Below are 25,936 nucleotides of genomic sequence, written 5' to 3'. Positions count from 1 at the left end.
CGAAGGGACGCGGACAGTGATGCCACACGGTATGACGAGACCTGCTGGCTGAATACACTTTCTTCTGTACGTGCTGTTTTCCTGTTCTCACACCGTGTTTAGCTAAACATACCTAGTTTTCTTATATCTGTCATTAAAATATATATTCTAATTATATGACCTTGGCTTACTTCTCCTGTGTTTCTGGAAGCTTGCTGGAAGCTGATGACTAGGGACCCTTAGGTGTGAAGTGGGAAGACCATGTGAGATTATGCTTCCCACCCCCACCCCTGCCCAGTTCAGGACAAACTTGGGGCAGATGACAGGAGAAGAAATACAAACTGGAGGAACTGACCTTTATAGAGGAAGTCAGCATTTAGAGAGGTTTCAGCATGTTTGGGGCAGTGTAGGTGCTTTTGGAGATGAATTCACCAACTGGTCTCCCATTTCATCAGAATCGTCTTGAGTGGTAGGAGCTGCAGTAGCTGTGGAGTTTGTCTTGAGTGAGGGACACAGGTAGTACAGAGTAAGAAGTAAACTTGGAAAGTGCCAGGTGGGGGCCAGTGCGGCTGGGGAAACTGAGGCAGAGTAAAGGAGGAGGCAAGGGGTGGTGACTTTCAGCATACTGTTAGGTTAGATTTTTTTTCTTAAAATTAACACTTGAGCAGATCTTTCAGGATGGATCCCAAGGCCTTGTGGGTGGAAAAACAGGTTTTGGATTTTACCCAGTGAAATGGAAGTCATGGGAGGGTTTTAGCATATGAATGATTTTGAAATCGTTTTAATTAATGTTTTAAAACACTTTTTAATTGATCATTTGGAATCTCACATCATGTGCCACATCCTGCTCACCTCCCAGACTTCCCATGACCGTACCCCTCCTCCCTTTTGTACCCCCCATCCAGCCAAAGTTCATTTTATGTTGTCCATGTGCTCACTGGAACATGATCAGATTCCTAGTGGCCCGCCCCATAAGGGAGGATGAGTCTTTCTCTGCCTCTGAGACAGAAGCCATGGGCTGAGGAGAGCCTGCAGTGTTGGGAGCAGGGCGGGGCCACTTCTCACCCAGGGCTATTAACATGGATTCAGGTGGCAGCCCAAACTGTGGGCATCTGCATTAGTTTCAGTTGTCACACAGGCAGCAGACATCAATGTGGCCCTTGGCTATATCAGGACCACTGACGCACCCATGGCCCTCAGCTGCTACACAGACCACAAGCCTCGATGTGGTCTCAGATGGTTGCATATGCCACTCACGTCAGCGTGGCTAACCGAGGTAGCAGCCTGAAGGCATCACCAAGGCATTGGGCAGCGACACAGACTGCATACGTCCTGGGGCAGCAGCATGGACCACTGACACCTACATGGCCTCCCATGGTATTCCCGACCATGGTGATCCTTTGAGGAGACCCAATCCAGAAAGCCAGACTTTCCTTGTTTCAGGCCTCCTTCGTTGTCCAGAGCCAGGAGAATCCTGCAGTTGGGCGGCAGGTTAGCAGGTTAGCGGGCTGAGTCTGCATCTGCATGAGCTCCAGGCAGTTGTACCCTACCCTACCCTGCTGCACGATGGCAGCATATAGACCCCAGCTTCTGTAACCTGTCACCGCCATCACATTCCCACCTCTTTTCCTAGCACGTGCTCAGCTCCATTTTTCTGTATCTCCCACCTCTCCATCATAAATTTTTCATTGTAGTGGCACCTGCCCATCCTGGGCTGCACGGCCGGGGCTGGACTTGGGTGATTTCTGGCATGCCAGGGCTGTCGTTTTAATTATGTTTTAAAGATTCAATCTAATGTCTGAAGAATGACTGTTGGGGACCAGGAGAGAAGCGAGGAGGCCAGTTGGAATTTAGACAGGAGTTGGAATAAGAAGAATGTGGGTCTTATTTGCTGAATGTTCACTGTGTACTTTCGGTGTGCCCCCTCTATTAGTTTCAGTGGGCTGGTTGTCCCTGTGTGGCACAGAATAGGACTAAGGGCTCCAGCGGCTTAGAAGATGGTTTAAGGCTCTGCAGCTGAGAGTGTAGGAGTGCTCAATGAAACTCATAGCTTTAGCACAGCTTTTCAAGACGATGGGTGTTATTTAAAGTGTCCCATTGTAGGCTAGATTTGGTCTTAATACCTGAATATATTAATCTGATCTGCACCACTACTCTGACAGGAGACATTATTCTCAGTGATCCAAGGTTCACAAACATTGTTATGAGTTACAATATGTACAAGAGTCACTTAGCTAGTATGAGACAGAATGGAAACCCTGTAAACACTCCCATATTAAAGCCTTTGCTCTCCCTGTCACACCTTAACACTTCCCAGAATTCTTCCTGTGGTTTCCATTCTGGTAGGAAGAATTTTAACTCTGGCCTCCTTACTTAATGAGAAGACAAGAATTTATACAATGGTGAGAAAGTATACTTTCCCTTTCTTCCTTTAATTCCTTTCAGATGGTTCACACCTCCTCTTTGGAGGAAATTGCTGACAACTTACTAATTACTTTAGATGCATATCCATGCTTTATTTGTCCCTCTTATCAGCATGTGCATTTTACAAGCCTGTCACAGGCAGGGGAGCACGGAAAGAGCAACTCTAATGGTGCAGTTCAGACGTGCTGGCACCAGTGCGTGGAGGCGGATCTTCTGACTCCCTCAGATTACATCAGCGATGGAGAACTGGAGGGGCCCTGAGAAGATCAGGCTGCAGTCCCTGGGCCTGGGGAGCCCTGAGGAAGAGCTAGGAGCTGGACGGCAGACCCACCCACAGATTCAGAGTTGGTGCTTCAGGCTGCTGAAGTACTTTGTCTTTTCTAGCTCCTGAATTGAGCTAGCCTGGGTTTCTGTTAGGAAAGGACTTACTTGGTCCTTAGAAATTCTGCCTTTGTTGGTGAAAAATATTTCTAGGGAAAATTATGAAATGTTGTAGGATATTTTACTCTTTTGGCTTTGTGCGGGGGTGGGGGGGGAGCGCCCTGCTCCCAAATATATCACACACGAGCTTATTCTTAGTTATGAATCCCTAGCCTTAGTTTGGCTTGCTTTTGGCCAGCTTATCTTATTTTAAATGATCCCATTTACCTTTTACCTCTGGGCTTTCCTTTCTCTATTTCTGTATACTTTACTTTACTTCCTTTCTCCATGGTTTGCTGTGTAGCTGGCTCCTTGATGTCATCCTCTCCTTGTTCTCTTGCTGTTCGTTCTCTCTTTATACTCCAGGCCTGCCAGCCCCACCTGTCCTTGCTGTTGGCCATTCATCTCTTTATTAAGACCATTGGGCATTTTAGACAGGCAGAGTAACACAGCCTCACAGAGTAAAACAAATGCAGTGTAAACAAAAGTCACACACCTGGAAATAATATCCCCCAATAGAAATAGGCAACATTTTCTTCCTTTACTTCAACAAACCTTGGTTCCCTTTTTTTTTCTATCAAGATATTTTTCCAGGATATAGTCTGATGACCTCACACTCATATGAATGACTCATATTTCTTAAGGTTTGATTAGAAATAAAAGCTTTATAGATAATGAATGAATGAAGCGAGGTAGATTTTTTTTTATTTCTTAGTAAAAAATCTGCATTGAAAATCATGGTTTTGTGGAATGAAGGTTAGTGTGTGTTTCTTTGGTGAAAACATAGCATCTAGTTTTTGGTAAAACATCAATGTAGATGTTGCACTGAAGGTGCCTTTTCGATAATCGTTGATATTCCAAGTTTTTTGCCTGGTTTTCATATCATCCTTTCAATCTCCAAGTGAAAGGCGTGGGACACATTTAGTGTTGTGCTTTAGTAGAGGCTCACCATACCGCTTTGATAGTGTCTAGTAGCCAGTGAAGGATGTGATCGTCCTCATCAGGATGTGAACGAGTCGGAAAGGTCCAGCTCTTCCCTTAGGGAGTTAATTAAGGAGATGAAGCACATGGCTTCCTAACTCAGGCTGGTGGACGCCCTTGCAGACAGTGTAAGTGGAAAAACAACTGGAGCGAGTGTTTGTGCTTCTCTAGAATGGAGTCGAGGCAAGGCGTAGACACCTGATGGCGTCCTGGGTAGCCAGTTGTCCCAGTTCAGCTCATCAGAGAAGCAGCGCCAGTCAGACATTGGTTATGGAACACACGTGCCTGTGCATATGCACGTGCAAATACACACGTGTATCCACGGACTAACTTATTTTAAGAAGTTAGCATAAGAGATTGTGGAAATGGCAGCGCTAAAATTTGTAGGGCAGGCTGGCAGCCTGGAAATTCGGGTGAGAACTGGTTTAACAGTCCGGAGCCCAACTTCTGTTTGTCTCACTCTAGAAACTCAGGACATCTGTGTTGCAGTCCTCAAGAAACGTCTGGAAACCTGAGTATGTGCTCAATGAGACCTCCTCTGACTGGTTGAGGAGGACCATTCACTTTACTTGGTGTCTGCTGGTTTAAATGACAAAAGAACAATGTCTGCACTGATGGTTTACCAGAAGTTAGCTGCTTGGCCTAGCCAAATCACACATTTTTGTTGTTGTTGTTATGGACACACAGGGTCAATTCTGTGGAGGGAATGGAGTGGGGCACAAGTGGACAGCTGCTCACTCATTTTGTGCAGTGTTTTTCTGATAAAATTCATTGCTCTTTTTGTTACTGCCATATATTTTGACACATTGTTTTTTTATTGGAAATTTTTTTAAATATAGCCAGGCAGTGGTGGTGCACACCTTTAGTCCCACTACTTGGGAGGCAGAAATAGTTGGCTCTCTGTGAGTTCCAGGCCAGCCTGGTCTACAAAAGGATCCAGGACAGCCAGGACTACACAGAGAAATCCTGTCTTTGAAAAAAAGAAGAAGAAGAAGAGGAGGAGGAGGAGGAGGAAGAAGAAGAAGAAAAAGAAGGAGGAGAAGGAGAAGAAGGAAGAGAAGAAGGAGAAGGAGAAGAAGAAGAAGAAGAAGAAGAAGAAGAAGAAGAAGAAGAAGAAGAAGAAGAAGAAGAAGAAAAGAGAATAAATTTTTCATATATTATGTTCTGATCAGTTTCCCCACCCCAACTCCTCCCAGAGTGTTTCCACTTCTCCACCAGTTCCACACTCATGCCTTCTTTTTTCTCTCTCTTTAGAAGACAAAGTAAGCAAACCAGAGTAAAAACAAAACAAAAACCTCAAAGAAAAAGCAAGAAAACACACATATAGAGAAAACTCCTAAAAACATAAGATCAAAAACCATAATACACAAGCAAAACAGCAACAAAAAATACCTAAGCAAAGTGATATGCGACAGAATTACCACCGAGTTTCTTTGTGTTGGTCTCCACTGCTGGGCATGGGGTTAAGAAAACGAATTTTTCCTTTGCAAGAAAGTGACAATTGCAGGTAGCTTCTGAGTTCTCTCAGCACTGGAACCCCATCTTGCTTGAAACTGTGCCACACTCTCTGTGAGCTCATCAGTCCTGATGTGTTTTGACACATTCTTTGCTTATATTATTGTTAGAGGAAGCATTACACCAGCTGGAAAGCCCTTGATGAGAAAAGGAGGATAAAAACAAAACAGGCAATCTTTCAGGGTCAGGAGGGCAGCTGGGAAGGGGAGGAAGGTCAGGGGTTGGAATTCACAACTCATCCATGCACATTATGAGCAAGCAAGGGAGTGGTGGGGCTGTGAACTAGAGCAGAGGACTGTAAGAGAGCAGGGCTGGGCTGGGGACACTGTGAATGAGCGAGTGCACTTGCTCTATAAGCACAGTGGGACCAGTTCATCTGCTTTCAGACAATCAGAGGTCAGAAGAAATATGGGTATTATTATTTTGTGTTTTTAAGCAATATCACGGCTAATAATAACATAACACATTCGTTATGGCCCATGATGTTGTATCTCGTAAGGAAGGTGACAGTGCACAAATGGTTTATGCACCTTGTCCTCAGTATATATGAGGAAAGCACAAAGGAAGGACCAAGTAGTTCAGGGAGACTGTTAGCAGCATGCTGTGATTGTCCGAGCCGGCGTGCTGCTCACTAGTGCGGCTTCTGTAAGCAACAGCTCGCCATGCAGTGCTGCAGGTCTCTTGGGGGTCTCTGTCTACTTAACCTTGTATCTTAAAACAGTTAGAGTCAGCAAATGGCTTCACAGTTCCAGCATCCACACTGCTCCTTGTGTCGACTCCTTGGGACCCTTGCTCTCCTTTCTTCTCTGACTCCCATACTAACTCTGTCCAGCCTAATTTTCAACCTTCTCACTGGTCATAGTGAACTCCCTTAGCTGACGACCTTGTCAGCCACTGCTTGGCCAGCCTTCTGCTCAGGTTTTCTTTTTCTCTCTAAATATTTTAAATCCATTGTTCCCCTCCGTCTCTAATCTTGGTGATGTAGTTCGAGCCTTCGTTATTTATTATCAAACTGGTCTATTCATTACCCTTCTGTAATTACCTTTGTAATGAGGTGGCAGTGACCAATGTACAAATAGATTCTCTTTTTCCCTGCTTTTAGAATAATTTCAAATAACCTTAAAAATCACTACTACCATTATTACTGCTATTATCGCATGTGTGCTCCTGCCATGGGGCACATGTGGAGGTCAGAGGTCAATTCCTTTTGGGAATTGGGAATTGGTTTTCTTCTCCTACAACTCAGGTCACCAGGCTTGCACTACAGGGGCTTTACCTGCTGAGCTGTCTTGCAGGCCCCAAAGTAACCTTAAAAATAAAAACCTGTGCTTGGGAAGGAGAAGAAAAAAGAGGAGACACTGGTGTTTTTAGCCCTAGTTGGAAAATGTCCCTCCCTGAACCTCAGTGCGCATGGGTCCCACCTGCTGAAGCCAGGTTCTAGGTCCCAGTCAAGTGTGGTTGAAAGGGGGAGAATTTTCTTCTCAGTGCATGTGTGGCAGCTCGCTCTTCTAAGTGGAAACTTCTTCTAAGGTTTCATGTTGGGAGCAGTGAGACCCCAGATCCTGAATTTCTTGTAATCTCCGATCTGAGTGCCTACAGCTGCTCTGAGCCGAGACCTTCAGGAGTTCCTTATGGCAGGAGAGTGGTTTTTGGTGGGTTTGGCTGGGGCACGGCTATCTCTATATAATCTGCCCCTGAACACAATAAAGAGGCATTCTTGGGGAATTCAAGGACCCGCGTCGCTGTCTCTCTGTCTGTGTGTGTTTGTGTATTTTAACCTCCAGCTCCCTTGCCCGAAGCTCACGAACTGGGTGCCAGAGCACAGAGCGCAGACATGGGGCGGGGGTGCGGCAATTGGAGGTCCCCACCGAGATAGCGGCAGTTTCAGGCTTTATTTCAGTGTGATAACAAAAGTTTGGTGTGTGTGTGTGCGCACAGTGTCTTTTAATAAAGAAGTAATTCTTGACTTAATAACTGCTTGAAGTGAGAACATGTTTGTGAAAGCAATTTTCTGCAATTTCATTAAGGAAAATAGGTAATGAAACGGAAGCATAGGACCTGTAGAGATACAACCTTCTCTACATGTCAGTCGGGAACAATTAAGCAGCCACAGTGGTTTAAAATGCTGGTATCCTGGTACATTTAGTCTTTTGCTGTTGTCTCTAGTAGTGGAAACAGCGAATTAAAAAGGAACATTTTGGAAAGACACAAGGGCACCCCCACACAACAGAACGTTTTATCTGCTCAGTTTGGAAACGACAGATAAGGGAATTTGGTGGACTTTGTCTCTGCAGCAGTCATACAACCTTCCTGGTGCCCTGCCGTCAGCCTTCTGCTCTTGGATAGAGCAAGCGTGAGTAGGTAGCATCACCTAGTATCTAAAATTTCAAGAATGCTCATTTCTTCTGCCAGTGCAGCTGCACACATCAGCACCGCCATGTTTCCTGTTTCTCAGATGAAACAATGAAAGCCCACAGGAGCAGTTTTCTCAAGGTCACACAGCTATTATCCAATATTCACTCAGTCATAATGTATGCAACTTCAAATTTCTACAAGACAGCATAGATGGCAGAGGGCGTATGGACTCTGCAAAGGGTCTGCTTTTATGCCTCAGGCTCTACACAAGATATGATGACGCTAGCCTGTATCTTCTTTCTAACAGGAACCATAGCCACATCCTTGTTTTGAAGTACTTAGAATCAAAGTCTCTCTCATGACATTGCGTAGGTAGGTTAATGCAGGGAACATCAAACCAGCAGGAAGCCAGTGGGTATCGGGCGAGATTCCTGGGAAGCATGAGTCAGCATCTGTAGTCTCATATAATTCTCTAACATTTCCTGAAAATTAAAGATATTTACCATAATCAAGGAGATTGACTCAGCACTTAGAGAAAACTGATGTCACCTGGTATTGTTGGATACCCACTTAACTAAAATATTCCATACTGCCTCCATTTTGTCTTTTTTCTAGCCATCCTCTATAGTTCTTGTCTTATTCAAAACACTTTGATGGGGCTGGAGAGATGGCTCAGAGGTTAAGAGCACTGGCTGCTCTTCCCAGAGGTCATGAGTTCAATTCCCAGCAACCACACCCTGGCTTACAACCAGATATGGTGAGATATGGTGCCCTCTTCCTTCTGGTGTGTAGGATTGCAGCAAAACACTGTATACATAATAAATAAATGTTTAAAACAAAACAAAACAACAACAAATGCTTTGATGCCAGACAGTGGTGATGCATTCAGAGGCAGAGGCAGAGCAGATCGATCTTTGTGAGTTTGAAGCTAGTCTGGTCTACAGAGTGAGTTTCAGGACAGCTAGGGTGACACAGAGAAACCCCATCTCAAAAAAGAAAACAAAACAAAAACACTTTCACTCCCATTCTGTTGCTTAGCATTGTGCCTCCTTCCTCCCACCCTTTATCTTTCCTTTATTCTCTGAATACAATGGTATCAATCCCTGAATTGATGACTGGAGTCTCGTACTATGTATCATAAAAAAAGGAAAAGGGCCAGGTGAAGACTGTGCCAGAATGAAAAGTGGGTTTGTTCCATACCTGAATTTTCATATGAAGTCTCCTTAGTGTTAAGTATTTGCCATTAATTTGCCTTTGAAAACTGCCCGGCTGACCCCACTATACCCACTCACACCAGTCTTTGCCAGCCCTTGGCAACACTGGGTAGTGTTCTCCCAGAGGTGTGCTGTGCTGCAGTTTAGTGGTCCAGTCAGATCCCACTGTTCCCTTGTAGTTGATTTATTTGTATCAGTGTTTCTATAGTATTCCTAGAAGATACATTTTAAGCTGAATTTATAAGGAGAGATACTTACTTGTAAGTCTGCTATTTTATTGCTCTGTACTTCCAGCATCTTTCGTGTTCCTTCAAGGAAGGCGCCTATAGTTAGGCAAGACATATTTTCAACTGGCTGATATAAACAAACATTATCATAAAATGCAAGATTAAGTATTGTCTATAATACCAGAAGTGTCTTGGTATTATAGTTTGTGGCCCTGATTTCTTTCTGTTTTGTGGGACTGTTTTCAGGGATGTGTTTGTTTTCCTCTGTGGTAAATTATTTAAAATATTCTTCCTGTGAAAAGTTGTATTTGTAGATATTAAATACAAGCTAGTCCTTGCTGTCTTTATTTCCATACCTTTGTCTTTTAAGCTAATTCTTGCTGTGTAGCCCAGGATGACCTCAAACTACTACTTTCATGCAAATACATGGGAAGATCTTAGAGGGTTTTGAGCATGTTCTGTTTTCCCGAGTTCACAGCACAATCAAGAACACAGGCTTTGCAGTTGGAAGGTGCCAAGTCTTGGCTCCACGTTCTTCTAATAGAGTGAATGTAGATAAGAAATTCAAGTTCCCCCAAAATCTTTTTCTGTTTTGGGTTGTTGTTTCAGATGTTCAACTAATGAATTAAATGCTTAGTCTAGTCCCTGATTACAGTCACTCAGTAAACGATGCAACTGTGTGGAATATGCTGGTTAAACTGGAAGAAAGCCAGTCCTAATTCTAGGGAAGATGTCTCCAGTCCGAAGCCATGCTTTTAATGGGAACCTTAGTTAATGCCGCAATCACGTTCATTATCCATACTAGCCAAGCTCTGGAATCAACTGAAGTGTTCACCAGTGGATGGACAGATAAACAACGTGGAGCTTCATAAACGGGATGTGACTTTTAAGTCTTAAAACAAGAGGAAGCTAATCTTTGATACTTGTGGAAAAGAGCAAGAGGATGTGGTGTCAGATGCCTGTAATCCCAGCATTTGAGAGTCTGCGGCAGGAGGATCATGGGTCTGGAGAGCATAGCTAAGACAAGGCCAGACAAGGGCTGAGGATGCCAGACAAGTGCAGAGCACCTGTATTGTCTCGCAAGGGTTAGGCTCGGCTTAGTCCCTACCCTCCCTCTCCACTACAGGCAGCCAAAAAGACTTTTTATGTATTTCCCCTCAATTCTTTGTTTGGACCCGTCCCCTGAGTCAAGAGTAGTTATCCTGCCAGCACAGTGGCTAGTTGTGTTTAATTCAATTAAGAATAATTACAGACATCACGTTTCTTTAGTCTGCATGTCCTTAAGATCTATAACTATCATATTACTGCCACACCTTAGAAAGTCACAGTCCTGATATATCTGATAAACCATCATGACTCATGTTTAGATTTTTCCCAATTCTCCTTAGGATGTGTTTTTAGCCCCTCCCTCCCTCCATCCCTCCCTCTTTCCTTCTCTCTCTCCTTCCTTTCTTTTTCTTTTTTCCTTCCTCCATTCCTCCCTCCCTCCTCCCCTTCCCTTTCCTTCCCTTCCTTTCCTTTTTATTTAAATAATAAAAAGTTCAATCATGGTTCCTCTCTCTCTCTCTCTCTCTCTCTCTCTCTCTCTCTCTCTCTCTCTCTCTTCTCACACACATGCACTCATGCACACACATGTACATATTTGGTGGCCCTTTTGGTCTGTTACATCCTGAAGAGTCCCTTCTTTTTAGGAAGAATGTTTCAAACTATGAATTGTTTTGCAGAATCTAGGAAGATATCTTATAAAATAACCCATAATCAGGATTTGTGTAAATCTTCTCTTATTTTTATTTTTTTTCAAAATTTATTTATTTATTATATATACAGTATTCTGTCTGCATATGTGCCTGTAGGCTAGAAGAGGGTACCAGGTCTCATTATGGATGGTTGTGAGCCAGCATATGGTTGCTGGGAATTGAACTTAGGATCTCTGGAAGAACAGCTAGTGCTCTTAACCTCAGAGCCATCTCTCCAGCCCCTCTTCTCTTATTTTCTAAAAAATTAATGTGAACCATACATATATAGACATGTGGATAGGCGATGAGTGTGTGGGCCATTGAGAGTGTGCTCTTCAACCCATGGGACTCTGAATGTCTGGCTCTTTCACAAAATCCTTCTCTTTGGACTTGTTTCCCAGTGACTTTAGAGGGTACCCAGTGCCAAGACAATTTCCTGGCAGCTTCTCACAGATCAGGCCTTGCAGGCTGGGCCACATCCAGTTAGGCAATCCCACTGTCGACGGTGCAGATTCTGTCCTGGGACTTCAAGTAGAAAGTTACTGTCCATTTTAAAATGTCATATTATGTAATTATCCTGGCATTAGAATATTTGGGTTGTTTTTGTACCATGTAAATGAACTGGCTATCAGGAACGTTAGAGTGATCTTTTAGTGATCTAATTTGATAAAATTGGTTTACTGTCTCGAGTTGTAGAAGACCCGGTGAGGGTTGTTGTGTTTTTATTTCTTCTGGTTATAGAAACTCAGTATGAGTACAGAGGTAGTGCTCACCGATTCATGGGGAAAAAAGGAGAGCGACAAATGTCAGCTTTGTCTTCACAGCCCAATTACCCTTTCCCTTTCTGGAGAACTAGCCCCTATTTCCCTTGTTATCTACAAGCTGTGATGACAGAGGGTGGTGTGAATTGGAGCCCTAACCCCTGGGTCAGGAGGCCAGAGAAGCCTGTGCATTTGCTGATGTAGTTTCTGTGTAATGGCTTATTTGTTTTGCTCTGGAAGGAGGCTTCAGTGGGCTCCATTCACTTTGCAGTGGGGCTCCTGAGCCCCAAACATATAGTTTCCATATCTGATATTTTCTCTGGACATTTCCTTTTGGTGAATTTAAAAATTGTAAGAAACAAATGAATCATGTTAATCTTTGTCATTGCCCAGAGACAACCACTCTTGAGTAGTAATACATCATCTGTCTTTTTATACACACAGTGGGTACACATATGTATATGGATTTTTTAAAGGTTTCATTATATATGAATTATTTCTTCTTTGTTAAATGGAGATCAACTTTTTTGTTTACCTGCTACAGAGTAGCCCATGGGATAGATACAGTATATTTAACCAGTCTCCTATAGATGGACATAGATACTTGTATTTCAATAGGAGTTGATCTTCAGGCAATCAATAGAATAAGAACTAGGATCGTGGAGCTTTTGATGCTCTTGGAGTCTTTTTCCTTTGTCCTAAGCCCTCATCAAAGGTCAGGCTCTAGAGTTTGGGTCAGAGAACTGTTTACTTTTCTCCAAACAAATAAAACACAGTAGTGTTCTCATACTATTCTCTCCAGCCCCAAGATAGTGACATGATTTGGCAAGTCATTACAGATCAATAAGGGATATAAAAATTTATGTGAGCTCTCCACTAGAAGTAGCTTCATTTAAATATAGTCTCAATTTTCCAGCTCTCAAACGGGCTTTCATTTTGTAGAACGTACCTCCAGTTCTAAAAGTGATTTTGGTCAGTGTGTGTTTGGGAAAAAAAAGTGTAATACTCCAACTGTTAAAAGGTTTGAACCCTGTAGACAAGTAGGGGCGTTACTGCTTAGAAGCATGTCTGATATAAATGTGTGTGGTCTGTATGTCCCTATAGTAAACTGTTGAAAGACGTGGTCCTGATAATTTTTTTTCTTACTGTTCTCTTATCTAGTTATCAGTTATATGGCCAGATTAGAGGCTGTGCCAGTCAACACCCTTGGGTCCAGGGAAGTCACTGTTCCCATCTGGCTGTGAGGTGATTAATAGTGTTGCTGTCATGGCATAAATCACATTTTGTTGTTCAGTCAGCTGAGACTCTGACCATTAAAAAAATTTACTCTGCAAAAATCAATAACCAGTGGTTTTTGGAAAGGCACAGTTATTCCTCCCATCTCAGGACGGATTAGCAAATTACTGGTCTCACTAAAATAGTACAATCTCAAAGGTAAAGGATGGCCTTAACAAAGGACAAGTAGAACACGAGGAAACCAGAGAACTCCAATAACCCCTAAAAGTCCTTAAGAATGTCTCCCCCTCCCTTTAGATCCCACCAACAGCAAACCTCAGATAACTCAAGTTGGATTTTCAGAAAAGCTTAGGGAAATAAATTGGGTTGATGACAGCCAAATGCTGTGGCTTAAAATACAGAAATTTAAGTTTATTCATTTATTTTCCCTACTGTCTTCATATTACCCGGAAAGTGAACATAAATTAGATAAATATTACCATGCTTCGTGCTTTGGCCCTGAACAGCTGTGGTTTGAACGGTGGTCCTGATGCCGTCATAGCCTGTTTATCGGGTCCTGTGTGAGTGCTGGGATGTTGCTCATACATCCCGTTGCTGCTGCGGTTACCAGTGTTTTTGCTTCAAATTGGAGCTTGCCTCACTGAGATTTCTGCCTGCAGCTTGCTGCTTGGGAACCCATGGCTACAGCTTTCATCTCGAGGAATTCAAGTTTTGCTAGTTTGGCATCGTCACCTTGAGCCCCAGCAAAGAGGCAAATGAAGAGTACCCTTCAATATTTTCGAGAGTTTTTAATCCACTCCACAGCACAGACATTCGGCACCTTTTTCTCCCTGAGCTGTAGACTGTCTAAATAGTCACAATCCAATGAAAAAGAAGGGAATAGCACTGTGTGCCTTTTTATGAAAAATCTGAGTCTGAGGATACCGAGCTCCTGCAGGATCTGGGAGGAATAACCTTCAGGCAAAGCGTTTTGGTAAAAGTCTGTGTTTCTCATCTTACTATGCGATGGCTTCAGCTGAGAACTTGGCTTCCTGTCCCTGCGCTGTGTCCTTCTCATTTACATTATTGGCAGTTGTTCCCCACTGGAAGTTTAAATTATCTCAAGAACTCTAAACTGAGTTCAGATGTTTGTTTATTGGCGTTGCCTTTGGCTTTTGAAAACAGGCTTTTGTGCTCTCCCAGTCTTAAGAAAAGGCTCTTCTCAGAATCAGCCTTCCCTCCCTCCTCGGCCTTTTCTGGGAACCTGCTTCAGGCTCATGCAGAAAATTAAATAAAGAGGACACAGGGCTCAAAACTGCTTAAAAGGAGGTTCCTGCGACTAGGCGGCTTGAAACGGAAAGGAGGTGGGACCCAACATCCTGCGTTTGTGCTTTGTTTTTGAAACTCAAAGTTAGTTGCATTAATGAATTAACCAGAAGGCTAGTAATGGAAAATGTTTCTTCTGTCCTGCTGGGGGAGCCAGATACTATAGATTTGTCACAGGAAGGCTGTTGATTCTGGCTTCATTGTTGGGCTAGTCATTTGTTGAGCTGGTGGCTGGAGCGCAGGCCACACACTTCTTCCTTCTGGTCTTCATGCATTGGAACTGCTTGCTTATTGTTTCTGTTGGAGCAGACTTGGCCAAGAAAATATGGTGAGCCCTGGAGTTCATTTTATTTTTATTTGCGTGTGTTTTCTCTGGCGGGCAGAGAGAGCAGCTTGGAGGTGGGGAGGGGGCAGAGTTATCGTAACTGATGATCATTTGTGAGCGGGGGATCGTTTGTGAGCGTTCTGCCGCTAAGCTTTTCCTGTGTCATCCTCCTCAGAGCTCCGGGAACGCGTCCTACCGCTGCTCCATGTCCTCCTCTGCGGATTTTTCTGACGAGGATGATTTCAGCCAGAAATCTGGCTCAGCATCTCCAGCTCCTGGAGACACCTTACCCTGGAATCTGCCTAAACATGAGCGGTCCAAAAGGAAGATTCATGGGGGCTCGGTGCTGGACCCGGCTGAGAGGGCTGTGCTTCGGATAGCAGGTAAGTGGGGGAGGGGATGGGGGGTGGCAGAAATTCGCCCATCTGTTCCCTGGTGCTGTATCTGCAAGCTGATGCACTGGGTAGAAATTGTCTCAGGTGGGGGAGGAAATGACCATGTTTACTTCCCGGAGCGCTTCTCCTCCCTGCACTGGTGACTAAGCTGTTTGGCCCTGCTTTCTGGTTGGATGAATCGATAGATTCTGAAAGCAAGCAAATATTTACAGGTATCTGTGCTAAACTTTCTGTGGATGCACACTGACCATCGAGGCAACCAGAGAGTATTAATGCCGTAGACTTTCTGGAGGATTTTGCTGGAAGCTGGGGGAGGCCAGACTTCGTTTTCTTTCTTTTCTTTTCTCTCCCCCCCCCCCCCCCAAGGGCACTGAGATACGCATGTCTAACTCAAGTCTCATGGTTTTTGGTACCTAGGATGCTGAGCATAACCCAGCAATTTGAACATTTTTTTTTTAATGTAGCTTTTCTGTATGCATCATGTCCATAGGTGCTTTGTGTCCTTAGTGTTTGTGAGGGACCATCACGGACTCTGGATTAATTAATACATGGGGAGAGGCCGGTGTTTCTGTCCTGTGCGAGGGATAGCTTGTTTCACATAGCTGAAAGCTGAGAACACCAAGGAAACAGCTTTCAGGCCCGTAGCTCCCCTGGGGCTTGTGCAGGCATACATGCGGGTTGTGCGGGTCGGTCACAGGAGAGGGGATAGCTCTGCATTCCTTTAAGTTTTTCCCCACTCTTGGAATGGTAATAGGGCAGGATGGGCTGGGTACTTCCCTGGAGATTCACTTACAAAGGCCAAAGGCTAAAGGCCAGATGTTCAGGCCACCTTCCCTCTCCTGTCCCCAAGTTGTTAACTAGGCAGGGTTGGGGGCTGTTGCCTTTGCTTCCCAGGTACTGCACCACTGGGGCTTTGTCTTCAGCCATCAGGGTGCCTAGAGTCTCCATAGGGTCCCCAGTGAGATTTTTTAATGATGAGAGAAACAAACAGCTTGGCCAATCACTCTGTAGTCAGGGTTTCTGGGGCAACAGCCCTGAGCTTCTTTTGGCCTTGGAGAAGGAGGGGTGGAGCAGGAAGGGGAAGGGGAGGGACGATGGCCTTTGGAAGCCAAGTGAGAGTGAGGTGGTTTGGGCCTTGGCTCTGACTGCCCTCCTGTCTGTGTTTAGTCATTGGGCCTGCCTCTGTCTTCTTGAGAGCTCACTGCAGCTCAAGCCTCACGGAGCGGAAGGACACTAGCAGACACAGACTTTTGGCTCAGCCAAAGGAGAACATAGGTGAAGGGAAGGTGTATACAAGCTGTCAGCGTGGAAAGCCTTAGGCATCGAAGCAGGGAGCCTATTCCGTGTAGTTCTGTTGTTGTTTCGGTTTTTGTGTGTTTTTATATAGGCTCACTGTATAGCCCTGGCTAGCCTGAGACTCCTTATGTCGGTCAGGCTGGCATCAAACTCTTGGAGATCCGCCAACTTCTGCCTCTCAGATGCTGGGATCCAAGTCATGCACCACCACACCCGACATGTGGTTTTTGCAGGAGGTGGATGTTTTGTTTGTGTAGTAAAGGAGTTTATGAGGTAGAAACAGGTAGGTGTTTGTTAGTGGGAATGTGATTACATAAACTGCAGAACATGTTAGCAGGCATATGTCACGGGAGCTGCTCTTACCCGCCACTGAGCACTGTAGGAAGCAAAGGCATGGAGGGGTCAGGGAGAGCAGTGGTGAAGAGGGAACTGCAGATCTGAGGGCAGAGGCTAGTGCTGGTCACTGAAATGTCCGCTGAGTTTGAGATGGGTTACTGAGACCTCAAAGTATATACTTCTAAAGTCACACAAATTCTTCAAAAAATAGAATAAAACTAAATGAACAACAAACGATATGGAAGTGTAGAGGCATATTGCTACTTTTTTTTTGAGACAAAGTTTCTCTGTAGCTTCAGCGCCTGTCCTGGAACTAGCTATTGTTAGCTATTGTTAGGCCTCGAACTCACAGATCCTCCTGCCTCTGCTGGGATTAAAGGTGTGCACCACCACCACCCAGCTATATCACTGCTTTTTAAAATATTCGTAAATTACATGTTTGCTATGCAAATCATAAATCATAATCCCACAAGGAGGACAGAGTTGGAGCCAGTCCATAGTGTCTATTTAATCCCTTGTGTGTCTAAATTAGGAGATTCAGGGGTATTATGTATCAGACTGGCCACTGTTTACCCAGTGCAGTGAGGGTATAGTCTGTCTAAGGGAGCCAGGTGATAAGGATACTTTGAAAGCATGCCACTAAAACTTCCACTTCTACTTTTACAACACATTTGACGTTCTTCTTGGAACTCAGCTCTTGTTTGGAATTCGTCGCTTGTGAAAGATGGAGTGCAGGTCGGAAATGGGGGGAAGTTTGTGTGATAGTTCTTAAGGCCATTAGAGCGGAGTTGTTTGTGAAATGTCCCCTGAGTCAAAAAACCACGTGGGCTGTAGGATAACCTAATTCATCTGTCATTAACACATGCCTATTGAGTAAAACACAGAATAGAACACAGTTCTGCCTTTAAAAAGTCATAGTTAATATGACAAATAGATGAGCTGCCAGATGGTTACAACATGCTTTGAGAGATTAGCCGTCATGGCTGGACGCACCTAATATTAAAAGAACCGGAGGAGTCTCGTTGACCTTGGGGAGAAGGGAGATGTGGGAGGCTCCTGGAAGGGTGTTGAGAGGAAGTACTACTTGATCTGAGATCAAAAGAGCTTGATAGAATTAGGGTGACAGGGAAGGCCACTTCAAAGGGAGGGAACAGCGTGAGCAAAGACAGGGGACTTGTTTAAATGTGACCTGCAAGCAGCGTGTGTAGCTAAGTATAGGGATTGCAAGGAGGGTAGAAACTACGTTGGGAGTTGCAGTATGGAGCCCTTGGGGCTGCTCCTGCTGCACACAGTGGAGACGCTGAAAGGTTTTAGAGCAGTGCAGTAATGCAATCAGGTTTGTGTTCTAGGAAGTCAGTGATGGTGACATGTTTCTGATACTTTATTGATCGCTATCTACAGATAGCTCAGTGGTGGAGCCCTTGCCTTGGCTGCCCAAGGCCTTGGTTTGATGCACGGCACTGAAAAAATATTTACTGCTGGGCAGTGGTGGCGCACGCCTTTAATCCCAGCACTCAGGAGACAGGCAGGCAGATCTCTGTGAGTTTGAGTCCAGCCTGATCTACAGAGTGAGTTCCAGGACAGGTTCCAAAGCTACAGACAAATGCTGTCTCGGGGGTGAGGGAGTTATTGTCACTTCATTTTATTAAACTCTGCAGTTATAGGGCTTCAGCGTCTCTTTCTCAGATCACTGAGACTGAATAATAGGTAAGGACGGGGACTTCGCAACATTGTAGAAGTGCATTTTAGATGTGAATAATTTAAATCCGCTGTCCTTAGCTGTAGGGTATTGTCAGTTGGGTTTTCCATCTTGAAATCACCTGTAAAAGCAGTTGGTTCTTCAGTGGTAATGTTTTAAAAAGAGATTTTTTTTTTAACACTAGGATTGGCTGATTGCAGCAGTGATTCTCAACCTGGGGTCGCTATCCTCAGATGGTTTGCGTCAGATATCCTTCATATCAGATATTTACATTATGATTCATAGCAGTAGCAAACTTACGGTTATGACATAGCAATAAAATAATTTTATGGCTGAGGGGGGTCACCACAACATGAGGAGCTGTATTAAAGGGCAGCAGCATTAAGAACGTCGAGAACCACTGCACTGGAGGATCCGATTCTGAATGTAGGAAAGTTTGGATTTAATTCCTCCTCTGCCACCATCCCTGAGTCTGTTGTTGCTGTTTTATGAGACAGGTTCTCATTCGGCACAAGTTTTCTGTCAGCGTGCTGAGGCCGGCCATGAATCCTGACCCTCTTGCCGCCATCTCTCCAGTGCCAGGCTTACAGCTGTACACAACTATGCCCATCTCTAGCTGTGTATGGTTGGACAGTTACTGAACTTTTCTTAGCTCCAGTTTCCTAACTGAAGACTCATGTGGTGATAAATAGGACAGAGACATGGAAGCTGGAAGTAGATAACGTAAAACATTTTTGCAACATGGAAAATACTCTATAGTGATGTGATAGCCATGTGCATTGTGCCGTGTCTTCTAAGCAGGTACAGATACATCTCAGGAGGCCTGTAAGCACCCTATACAATAGGACCTGTGGTTTTCTCAGTTCATAGATGCCCTCAGTGAGTAGAAGCACCCAAGGCCGTCCATCAGTTAGGATCTGGATTCGGACGGTCTTGACTCCAAAGCCAGGTTCTTAATGCTGTGCTCTGGTTGCTTTCCTGTGGATTATACTGTTAGTACTAGCATATCCACCCACTATTATGGTTTCAAGAATGCTTGGGGCAAAGGCTGAACCCCAGATGCTAATTGTGTCCATTCTGACTGGCTCTTTAAGTGGACAGTTTAAAACACTAAAATATGTGCTGACTGTATTCATAAAACCGGATGCTACTGGGTGTCAGTTGCTGATGAAGTCGTGGACTTTTCCTTCCGTGGCCTTACTGTGTATTCAGCGAGGGCTGTCTGTATGAATGACATGTGGAAGTGGGAACTCATCGTTAACTCTTCATTTCAAGAAGTTGTCCCAAGGTTACTACATAAACTAATATGCACAAGAACGGCTTATTGAGTTTTATTTATACGCAGGGATCAAACTCAGACCAGAGACCAAGCTAGACAAGTGATCTAGCTAGAGAAGAGAGATGAGGTGCTTTATTTGGGGAAATAAAAGCAGGTCAGTTGCCGAGGAGGAGTTACCTGCCCTGATTCTAACAGAAATCACTTTTCAAGCATATTTCATCCTCATATAGTGTTGACAGAAGATGGTTTCAATTCCATAGCACTAAACATCAACGAAGGAAGAGTCAAGGGGGGAGAGGCCAGTAGAAACAAAAGGAGGAAATAGGAGATGGAAGACTTAGAGAGAAGTGTCATATATCCAGATGGTTGTTAACGAGTGGGCTTTCTATGCATGGAAATAGTGGTAGCTAACACTAAAAAAACTCTTTTATTCTCAGAGCTTCATTTAGTTACTATCTTCCCATACTTGCCCGTGAAGATAATCAGTTACTTGCTGGTGACCCACAATGAGGATGCAGGATTCCATCCACAGCTGCCTAGTGCCAGTTGGTTCATCTTGGGCTCCTTTAAAGTTACTCATTTTAGCATATGGAGAACCAAATTTAAGAGAACTATATCCCCTTTGCTCAGTGGATGCTGGTACTATGTTTAGTGAATAATACAAGGGAAGAGGGAGGGGCAGTAGTGTGGACTGTGGTGAATGGACAGTCCTTCCTAGAGCAGCAGCAGATGCGCCGGCAGGCTCTGGGGGGCAGAAGGGAGGGGCCGCCGGCTGGTCTGCAGCAGCTCTGACCCTGGAGGCACTGTCAGGCCCTGAAGCACCCTGCCACCTCCAGAGGCCTCCAGGTCTGGACGTCCGTCCCCAGGACGCGGATCGGTCCCTTTCGTCCCGTTACAGTGACCTGGTCCTCTATGCCGTCAGATGGGCTAGGGAAAGTACTTCCAATATGGTCGACGATACCCCTTCCACGGGGAGAGCCTCCAGCCCCTTCAGTAGGGACTAGCCCCGGGGCTTTGTTTCCCCGCACCTGTTGTGGGTCCCAAATAGAAACCGCGCTGGGACCAGCGGCGGGCGGAGGGCGGTGGGCGGGCCAGAGGGCGGTGCCGGAGCCCAGCGCTGCTGCTCCTCCTCCCGGGCGGGCGTCTGCGGCGCAGCCCGGAGATGCCGCAGAAGCGCGGCGCATCCCGGCGGGGCAGCGCTGTCCTCCGCAGCGCCGTGGCCCGGGGCGCAGGCTCAGGAGGCTGCCTGTCCCGCGCCACCGCCCGCGGCCACCCGAAGCCTTCCCTGGGGTCGCCGTCCCCGGCTTGCCGCCGCGCTGTCCCTCCAGCCTGGGATTTCTGACGCCCCCTCCCGGGTCGCGGGCCCACGGGCGCGGCCAGCACCCCAGACCCCGGCATGGCGGGGTACCTGTCCCCCGCCGCCTACCTGTACGTGGAGGAGCAGGAGTACCTCCAGGCCTACGAGGACGTCCTGGAGAGGTACAAAGGTACGAGATCCCTGTGATGGGCTGCGTGGCGGGGCAGGGCCGGTGGGAACCGTTTTACCTTTCCCAAATCAGAGCTACCCCCGCGTGGGCACAAGTAAACAGCAGCCGGAACCAGCCCTGTGGACCGTCAGGTGCTCTGGATGAAATCCTGTACCCCAGAACAGAGCTGGGTGGGAGAGGGTTCGGAGACGCCCTAAGGGTAGGCGGTGGAATGGAGGGCGGGGGAGGTCTGTTTCCAAGAAGCACTTTGCGTTTTCTTTTCCTTTGTAGAAGCTCTTAAGCACCAAGCCTAGCCATAATTCTTCCTAGGAGGGTGGTTGCCATTACTTCTCTGTGAGATTTCCAAGCCTGGCTGGTCCTACCTGCTATAGGCTTGACCTACCTACAAAGGTTCTTGTATTGAGCACACCATCAACCACCACATCATTTTTTTTTCTAAAAAAAAAATTGTACTTATGTGAAAAAGTTATTACTTACGACTATATTCTAACTTTAATGCAGTCCAAAATTATTTCATATCATGATAAAAAGAAGACTTTAATCACAGAGTTGGTCATATATTTAAATATAAAGACGTCTATTTGAGATGTTTTTTCTGCTGATCGTTTAGGTTCAGGAAATTTTGTGCCAACTTGATTCTCATGGACATATATGTTAGGAATGCTTTGACTTTGAAGTTAATATGCTAGCTAAAATGGAAATGGTACTTTCCCATGTTGAGTCTTTGTGTCTCCTGAAATGTATTTTTAAGTATGCCTAGACCAGTGTTATTGCGAGTTCACGGTTGTTTCGTATTCCGTTGTGAGGATGGCTCACCGATGTGTGTGAATAAAGAGTTAACAGTGGTTTCCTGTGATGGGTCCAAGTGCGTCTCCTGAATATTTGCCTTGGGGTTAGTAACTCAGTTTCTGCAAATTAAATAAAGTGCATGCAGTTTTCTGTTACTAATATAAATCTAAAGCTGACTAACAGAATTTCCGAGCTCCCTGCAGCTCAGAGTCTTCCTGCAGTCATGTTTTATGCCTTTCTAGAATGTGTTCTGTGACAGGCATTCTTAGACTTTGCATATCATTTTTGTAAACACAACTGGAATTCCTTTGTGCCAAAGCTCTCTTGTGGATAATACCACTCTGAGCAAGTGCACTGATATTTTAAGCCTACTCATATCTGGGCATTTGCTTGTGTATGTAATGTACTGAGGTTTGCTTATTTTTTTTTTAATATTCTTACTTAGCTGTCCCTAGAAAGTTAAAAAAAGAGAAATATTGCAAAATAGGCTGTAAAAAAAGTCAAGAAGGTCTACAATGTATATGTGGAAAAAATACAGCTTTTAATTTTTCTATTTTTAATTTTTTTTGTCCAATCAAGTTCAGTATCAGTGGTGAGTGGGTAATTTAAGGTGACTGAAAAAGAAATAACCGGACTGCTGATTTTGGCCAGTCTTGAGGAAAAAGACTTTGTTTAAAAGCTTGTCTTATTTGTCCTGGTAAATAACAGAAAATTAAATATAAGTGGCCACTGTGCATCTCTCATTACTTCATTTTGATGCTAATATTACTGCCAGTAATGCACTCAAACATAAATTTCTTAAGACATTTTGCCCAAGATTCCACAGACAGAAATCAAGGGGGGTATTTCCCTCACTCTTTGTGGTTTTGAAATGCTTAGGTCATCAAATTGCATTTGGCTGTACAGATGTTCCGAATTTCACTTAGTTTTGGAGAGGAAAAGAAGCTTGTTGGCCAGCGTACTCTATGAAAGGCTGGAGACCTGGGGAAGCCATTGTTTCCTGATGTGTTTGGGAGCCAGTTTTGATTTCCCATCAGTGACCAATACGATGACTTCACTACTGCACTTATTATCCCAATGGCTGGCTATAAGGGCTGATCTAATCAGAAAAGAATTGTCTGCTTTGAATAGGGAGTGCCAGTTTGCAAAACTTTCCAAGTTCAGTTTTCTGAAATACTGCATTGTTCAACACATTGTGTGTTCCAGTTTGAAGAGAGGTTATTTTGATTTTTATTTCGGTTGAAATCTTTGGTTACAAGAGTGCATTTGCTCTTCTGTGCCGTGTAACTGGGTTGCCAGGTATATGCCCAGCTGTTGAGTAAGGGTAAGTGGTAGAGTCAACTGGAGTAAATTCAAAATGAGCCTGTTGTCAAAATATAAAATTACAGTAATCTATAATGTTAGGAATTAGAAGTCTTGGGTTTGGAAGCTGGGAGCCTGTTCAGCATAGTCCTCATGCAGTCTTGGGAGGACTCCATCCCAGGCCCTCTGGAGACAGTGTTAGTGGTGAGCAAGCTCTGGGTTTTCATGGTGTGCGCTATTCTTGTGTATGGCTTCGGTCCTTTAAGTCAGAGTAAAAATAGGCAACTGTTTACTGAACTAGAATAACACTAGGATTTATTTGCTACAAAGACGGGTGCCGTTTTCTGGATCATATTCTCATCCGGTTATTTGTAAAACAGATTCATAGTCAAAACATTCCTGGTTTGGTACCAAATCAGAGTGAATAAAGGCATTTAAAAAAAAGCATAATTCTTTAATATTGTTTATATTTGAAATTGCCAATGTTAGCACCTTTCTATCTATTGTAAATTATCTAGTACATTCCCTGTATGATAGGAAATATTTTGAGTAGCTTAGTATAAAAGGTAGAGTGATTTCATCTTCTCAAGTATAGCGAAATGAATGTTATAGATAAATCCTTAGCTGTCACATTAATCTGAAGGGCTGCTTGCCGCCTGAGTTGTCATTGATCGTGTCTTCCCAACACAGATACTTTTATATGATGTTAAGTGTGAAAATGCCAGTGTGAATCATATTTTATTCTGTGTGGTTTTTACTTAGTTATGTGCGTGAGTATGCATGCGATGTGTGTTTGTATCTGTCGTGTGTGTGTGAGTTGTGAGGGTCAGAGGACAACTTTGGGGAGGAGGCAGTTCTTCCTTCCAGCCCACTGAGGCAAGTGCACACAGTGCGCTGTGCAGCCTGCTGCAGGCTAGCTGGCCATCTGAGCTTCTGGCCATTCTCGTGTCTATGTCAACTGTCTTGTCACAGGAGCACTGGATCGCAGATATGTAGTATGGCATCTAGTATTTTATTTATTTGTACTTTTATTTATTGTTTGAGACTTTCATTGTAATGTAATTTTTATTTTTTGGACACAGGGTTTCTCTGTGTATCCCTGGCTGTCCTGGAACTTCCTCTGTAACCAGACTGGTCTTGAACTAAGGGATTCCCCTGCTTCTGCCTCCTGAATGTTGTAACTAAAGGTGTGCATCACTACCGCCTGGCTCACACAATGTATTTTTATCACACTCTTTCCCATCCTCCTACTCCTTAGATCTGGCTTTTTGTGCAGGTTTTGGGGATCAAACTGAGTTTTCCAGGATTGTTGCTGTCATTTGAAACATCTTGCTAGTCTAATTGAAAATTAATTTGAAAATGTTAAAGTTTCTTGGTCTAACATGGTACTGATTCTGCCAGTGATCTGGAACTTATTTGTTGTCACCACACGTTAATAATAATAATAGAAATGTGGGAACATTATTCTCTGTAAAAATTGGTGGACAGTTCGGTTATTTACTTACGGCAGTGCCTAGACAACCTTTTATGATTTGGACCACAGGTGAAGTTTTCTGTCCTCCACAGGTATCTGTAGAATTACTGTGTTTCTGGTGGCTGAAGGAAGCAAGAATACAGTAGTTTCCATTTTCAGTTCAGTTTTGACATCTCGAAGAGCTGTGTGATTGGTAAATGTTCTCTCTTTTCTGGATACCAGCTCGTGTGATTGGTTAATACGCTTTCTTTTCTGCATACCAGCTCTGGTACTCCGGCAAGGCGAATGTTAGGATCAGTGCCTTGGCAAGTTCTCCGCTCTGTACAGCACATTCTGGGATGATCTTGCTTAGGCGACTTCGGATGGCTTCAGGATTCTGCAGAGCTTGATTTCAGATTTCCTGTGTTCATGCTATACTCATGGCATACGGTTACATAATAAGTGAACTTTATGCTACACCATGACAATGTAACATTGAGTGAGGTGGTGTTAGTCTGTGTTTTGCTAAAAAAAAAAAAATGGGTTTAACTTGTTGAGTGTCTTGAGGTTAGCTGTTCGTGAGAAACATGATGACAGTGCTTAACTAAATAGAACCCCCATCCCCCAAGAGCTTCAAGGCAGGATGGCCCAGGGATATAAAGTATCTTCATTTGCCAGAAGGGACACAGACTTGCCTACTGCTAGTTGGCCATTTAGCTTCTCTTATGTGATCGTTTACTAGTTACAATATGGTCGCTACTCCTCCTGCTTCCCCGTCTCAGTTTCATCTGCCAGCCACCCCTATCCGCAAGGAAGAAAATGTTGGTTTTTTTTTATTGTTGTTTTGACTGAATTCATCTCGTGCCACAAACACAATTGAAGTTATAGTTGTACAGAATAAGGAAAGAATGGCGACTGGCTTTTACAGCCGGCAGTGTGTGGTACACAGGATAGAATGTCTGCGCTAAATTGAAAACTTGAAGTTTGGGTGCGTGTTAATAATTGTAACCCAGTACATTACACTTCAGCAAAGGTTGTGGGAAGAGAGGAAAGTGTCATTGAACTATGAGGACTTTAAAAATGAAATGAAAATGTTATAATGTTGATTAAAGCGTAATTTCCACGGAATCATGAGTATTTGAATTGGCCAGAGAGCTTGGCTATTGCTTTACGACATGAGAAGTGCGGATCAGCTCAGGAATGTAAGGACCTATTAGCTATTAATAATTGAACTTTGAACTTCCACTGTCACCCTGGCTATTTTGTTTCTTTTGTTCCGACTTAATGGTGATCTCTACATTTGTTGCCAGGTACTTTAAAAAGAAAACATGCTTTTAAGAACTTTTAGGTTCTTTGTTTAGGTTTGGGCAGTTTGTTGATGCTTAATTTCTGGCCCCACAATTTCATCTGGGCAGTGACAGC

General features: G+C 44.3%; 1 protein-coding gene across 19 annotated transcripts in view; it reads left to right on the top strand.

The window, feature by feature from the left end:
- Dst (dystonin) overlaps positions 1-25,936 on the top strand; it is a 397,254-nt gene that overhangs the window by 76,086 nt on the left and 295,232 nt on the right. For 11 of the 19 annotated variants that reach the window (XM_075980528.1, XM_075980523.1, XM_075980520.1 and 8 more), the window contains exon 4: positions 14,654-14,861. In XM_075980528.1, the coding sequence (XP_075836643.1) occupies positions 14,654-14,861 (208 nt within the window). Of the gene's footprint in view, positions 1-14,129; positions 14,482-14,653; positions 14,862-20,762; positions 20,971-25,936 lie in introns of those variants that run through there. The other 8 variants (XM_075980538.1, XM_075980537.1, XM_075980531.1 and 5 more) reach the window with 4 other exon arrangements.

This window comes from Microtus pennsylvanicus, chromosome 7 (assembly GCF_037038515.1).
Source record: "Microtus pennsylvanicus isolate mMicPen1 chromosome 7, mMicPen1.hap1, whole genome shotgun sequence".
Taxonomy (NCBI): domain Eukaryota; kingdom Metazoa; phylum Chordata; class Mammalia; order Rodentia; family Cricetidae; genus Microtus; species Microtus pennsylvanicus.
The sequence above is the reverse complement of the archived record's forward strand: the minus strand, read 5'-3'. Positions and strand labels throughout refer to the sequence as shown.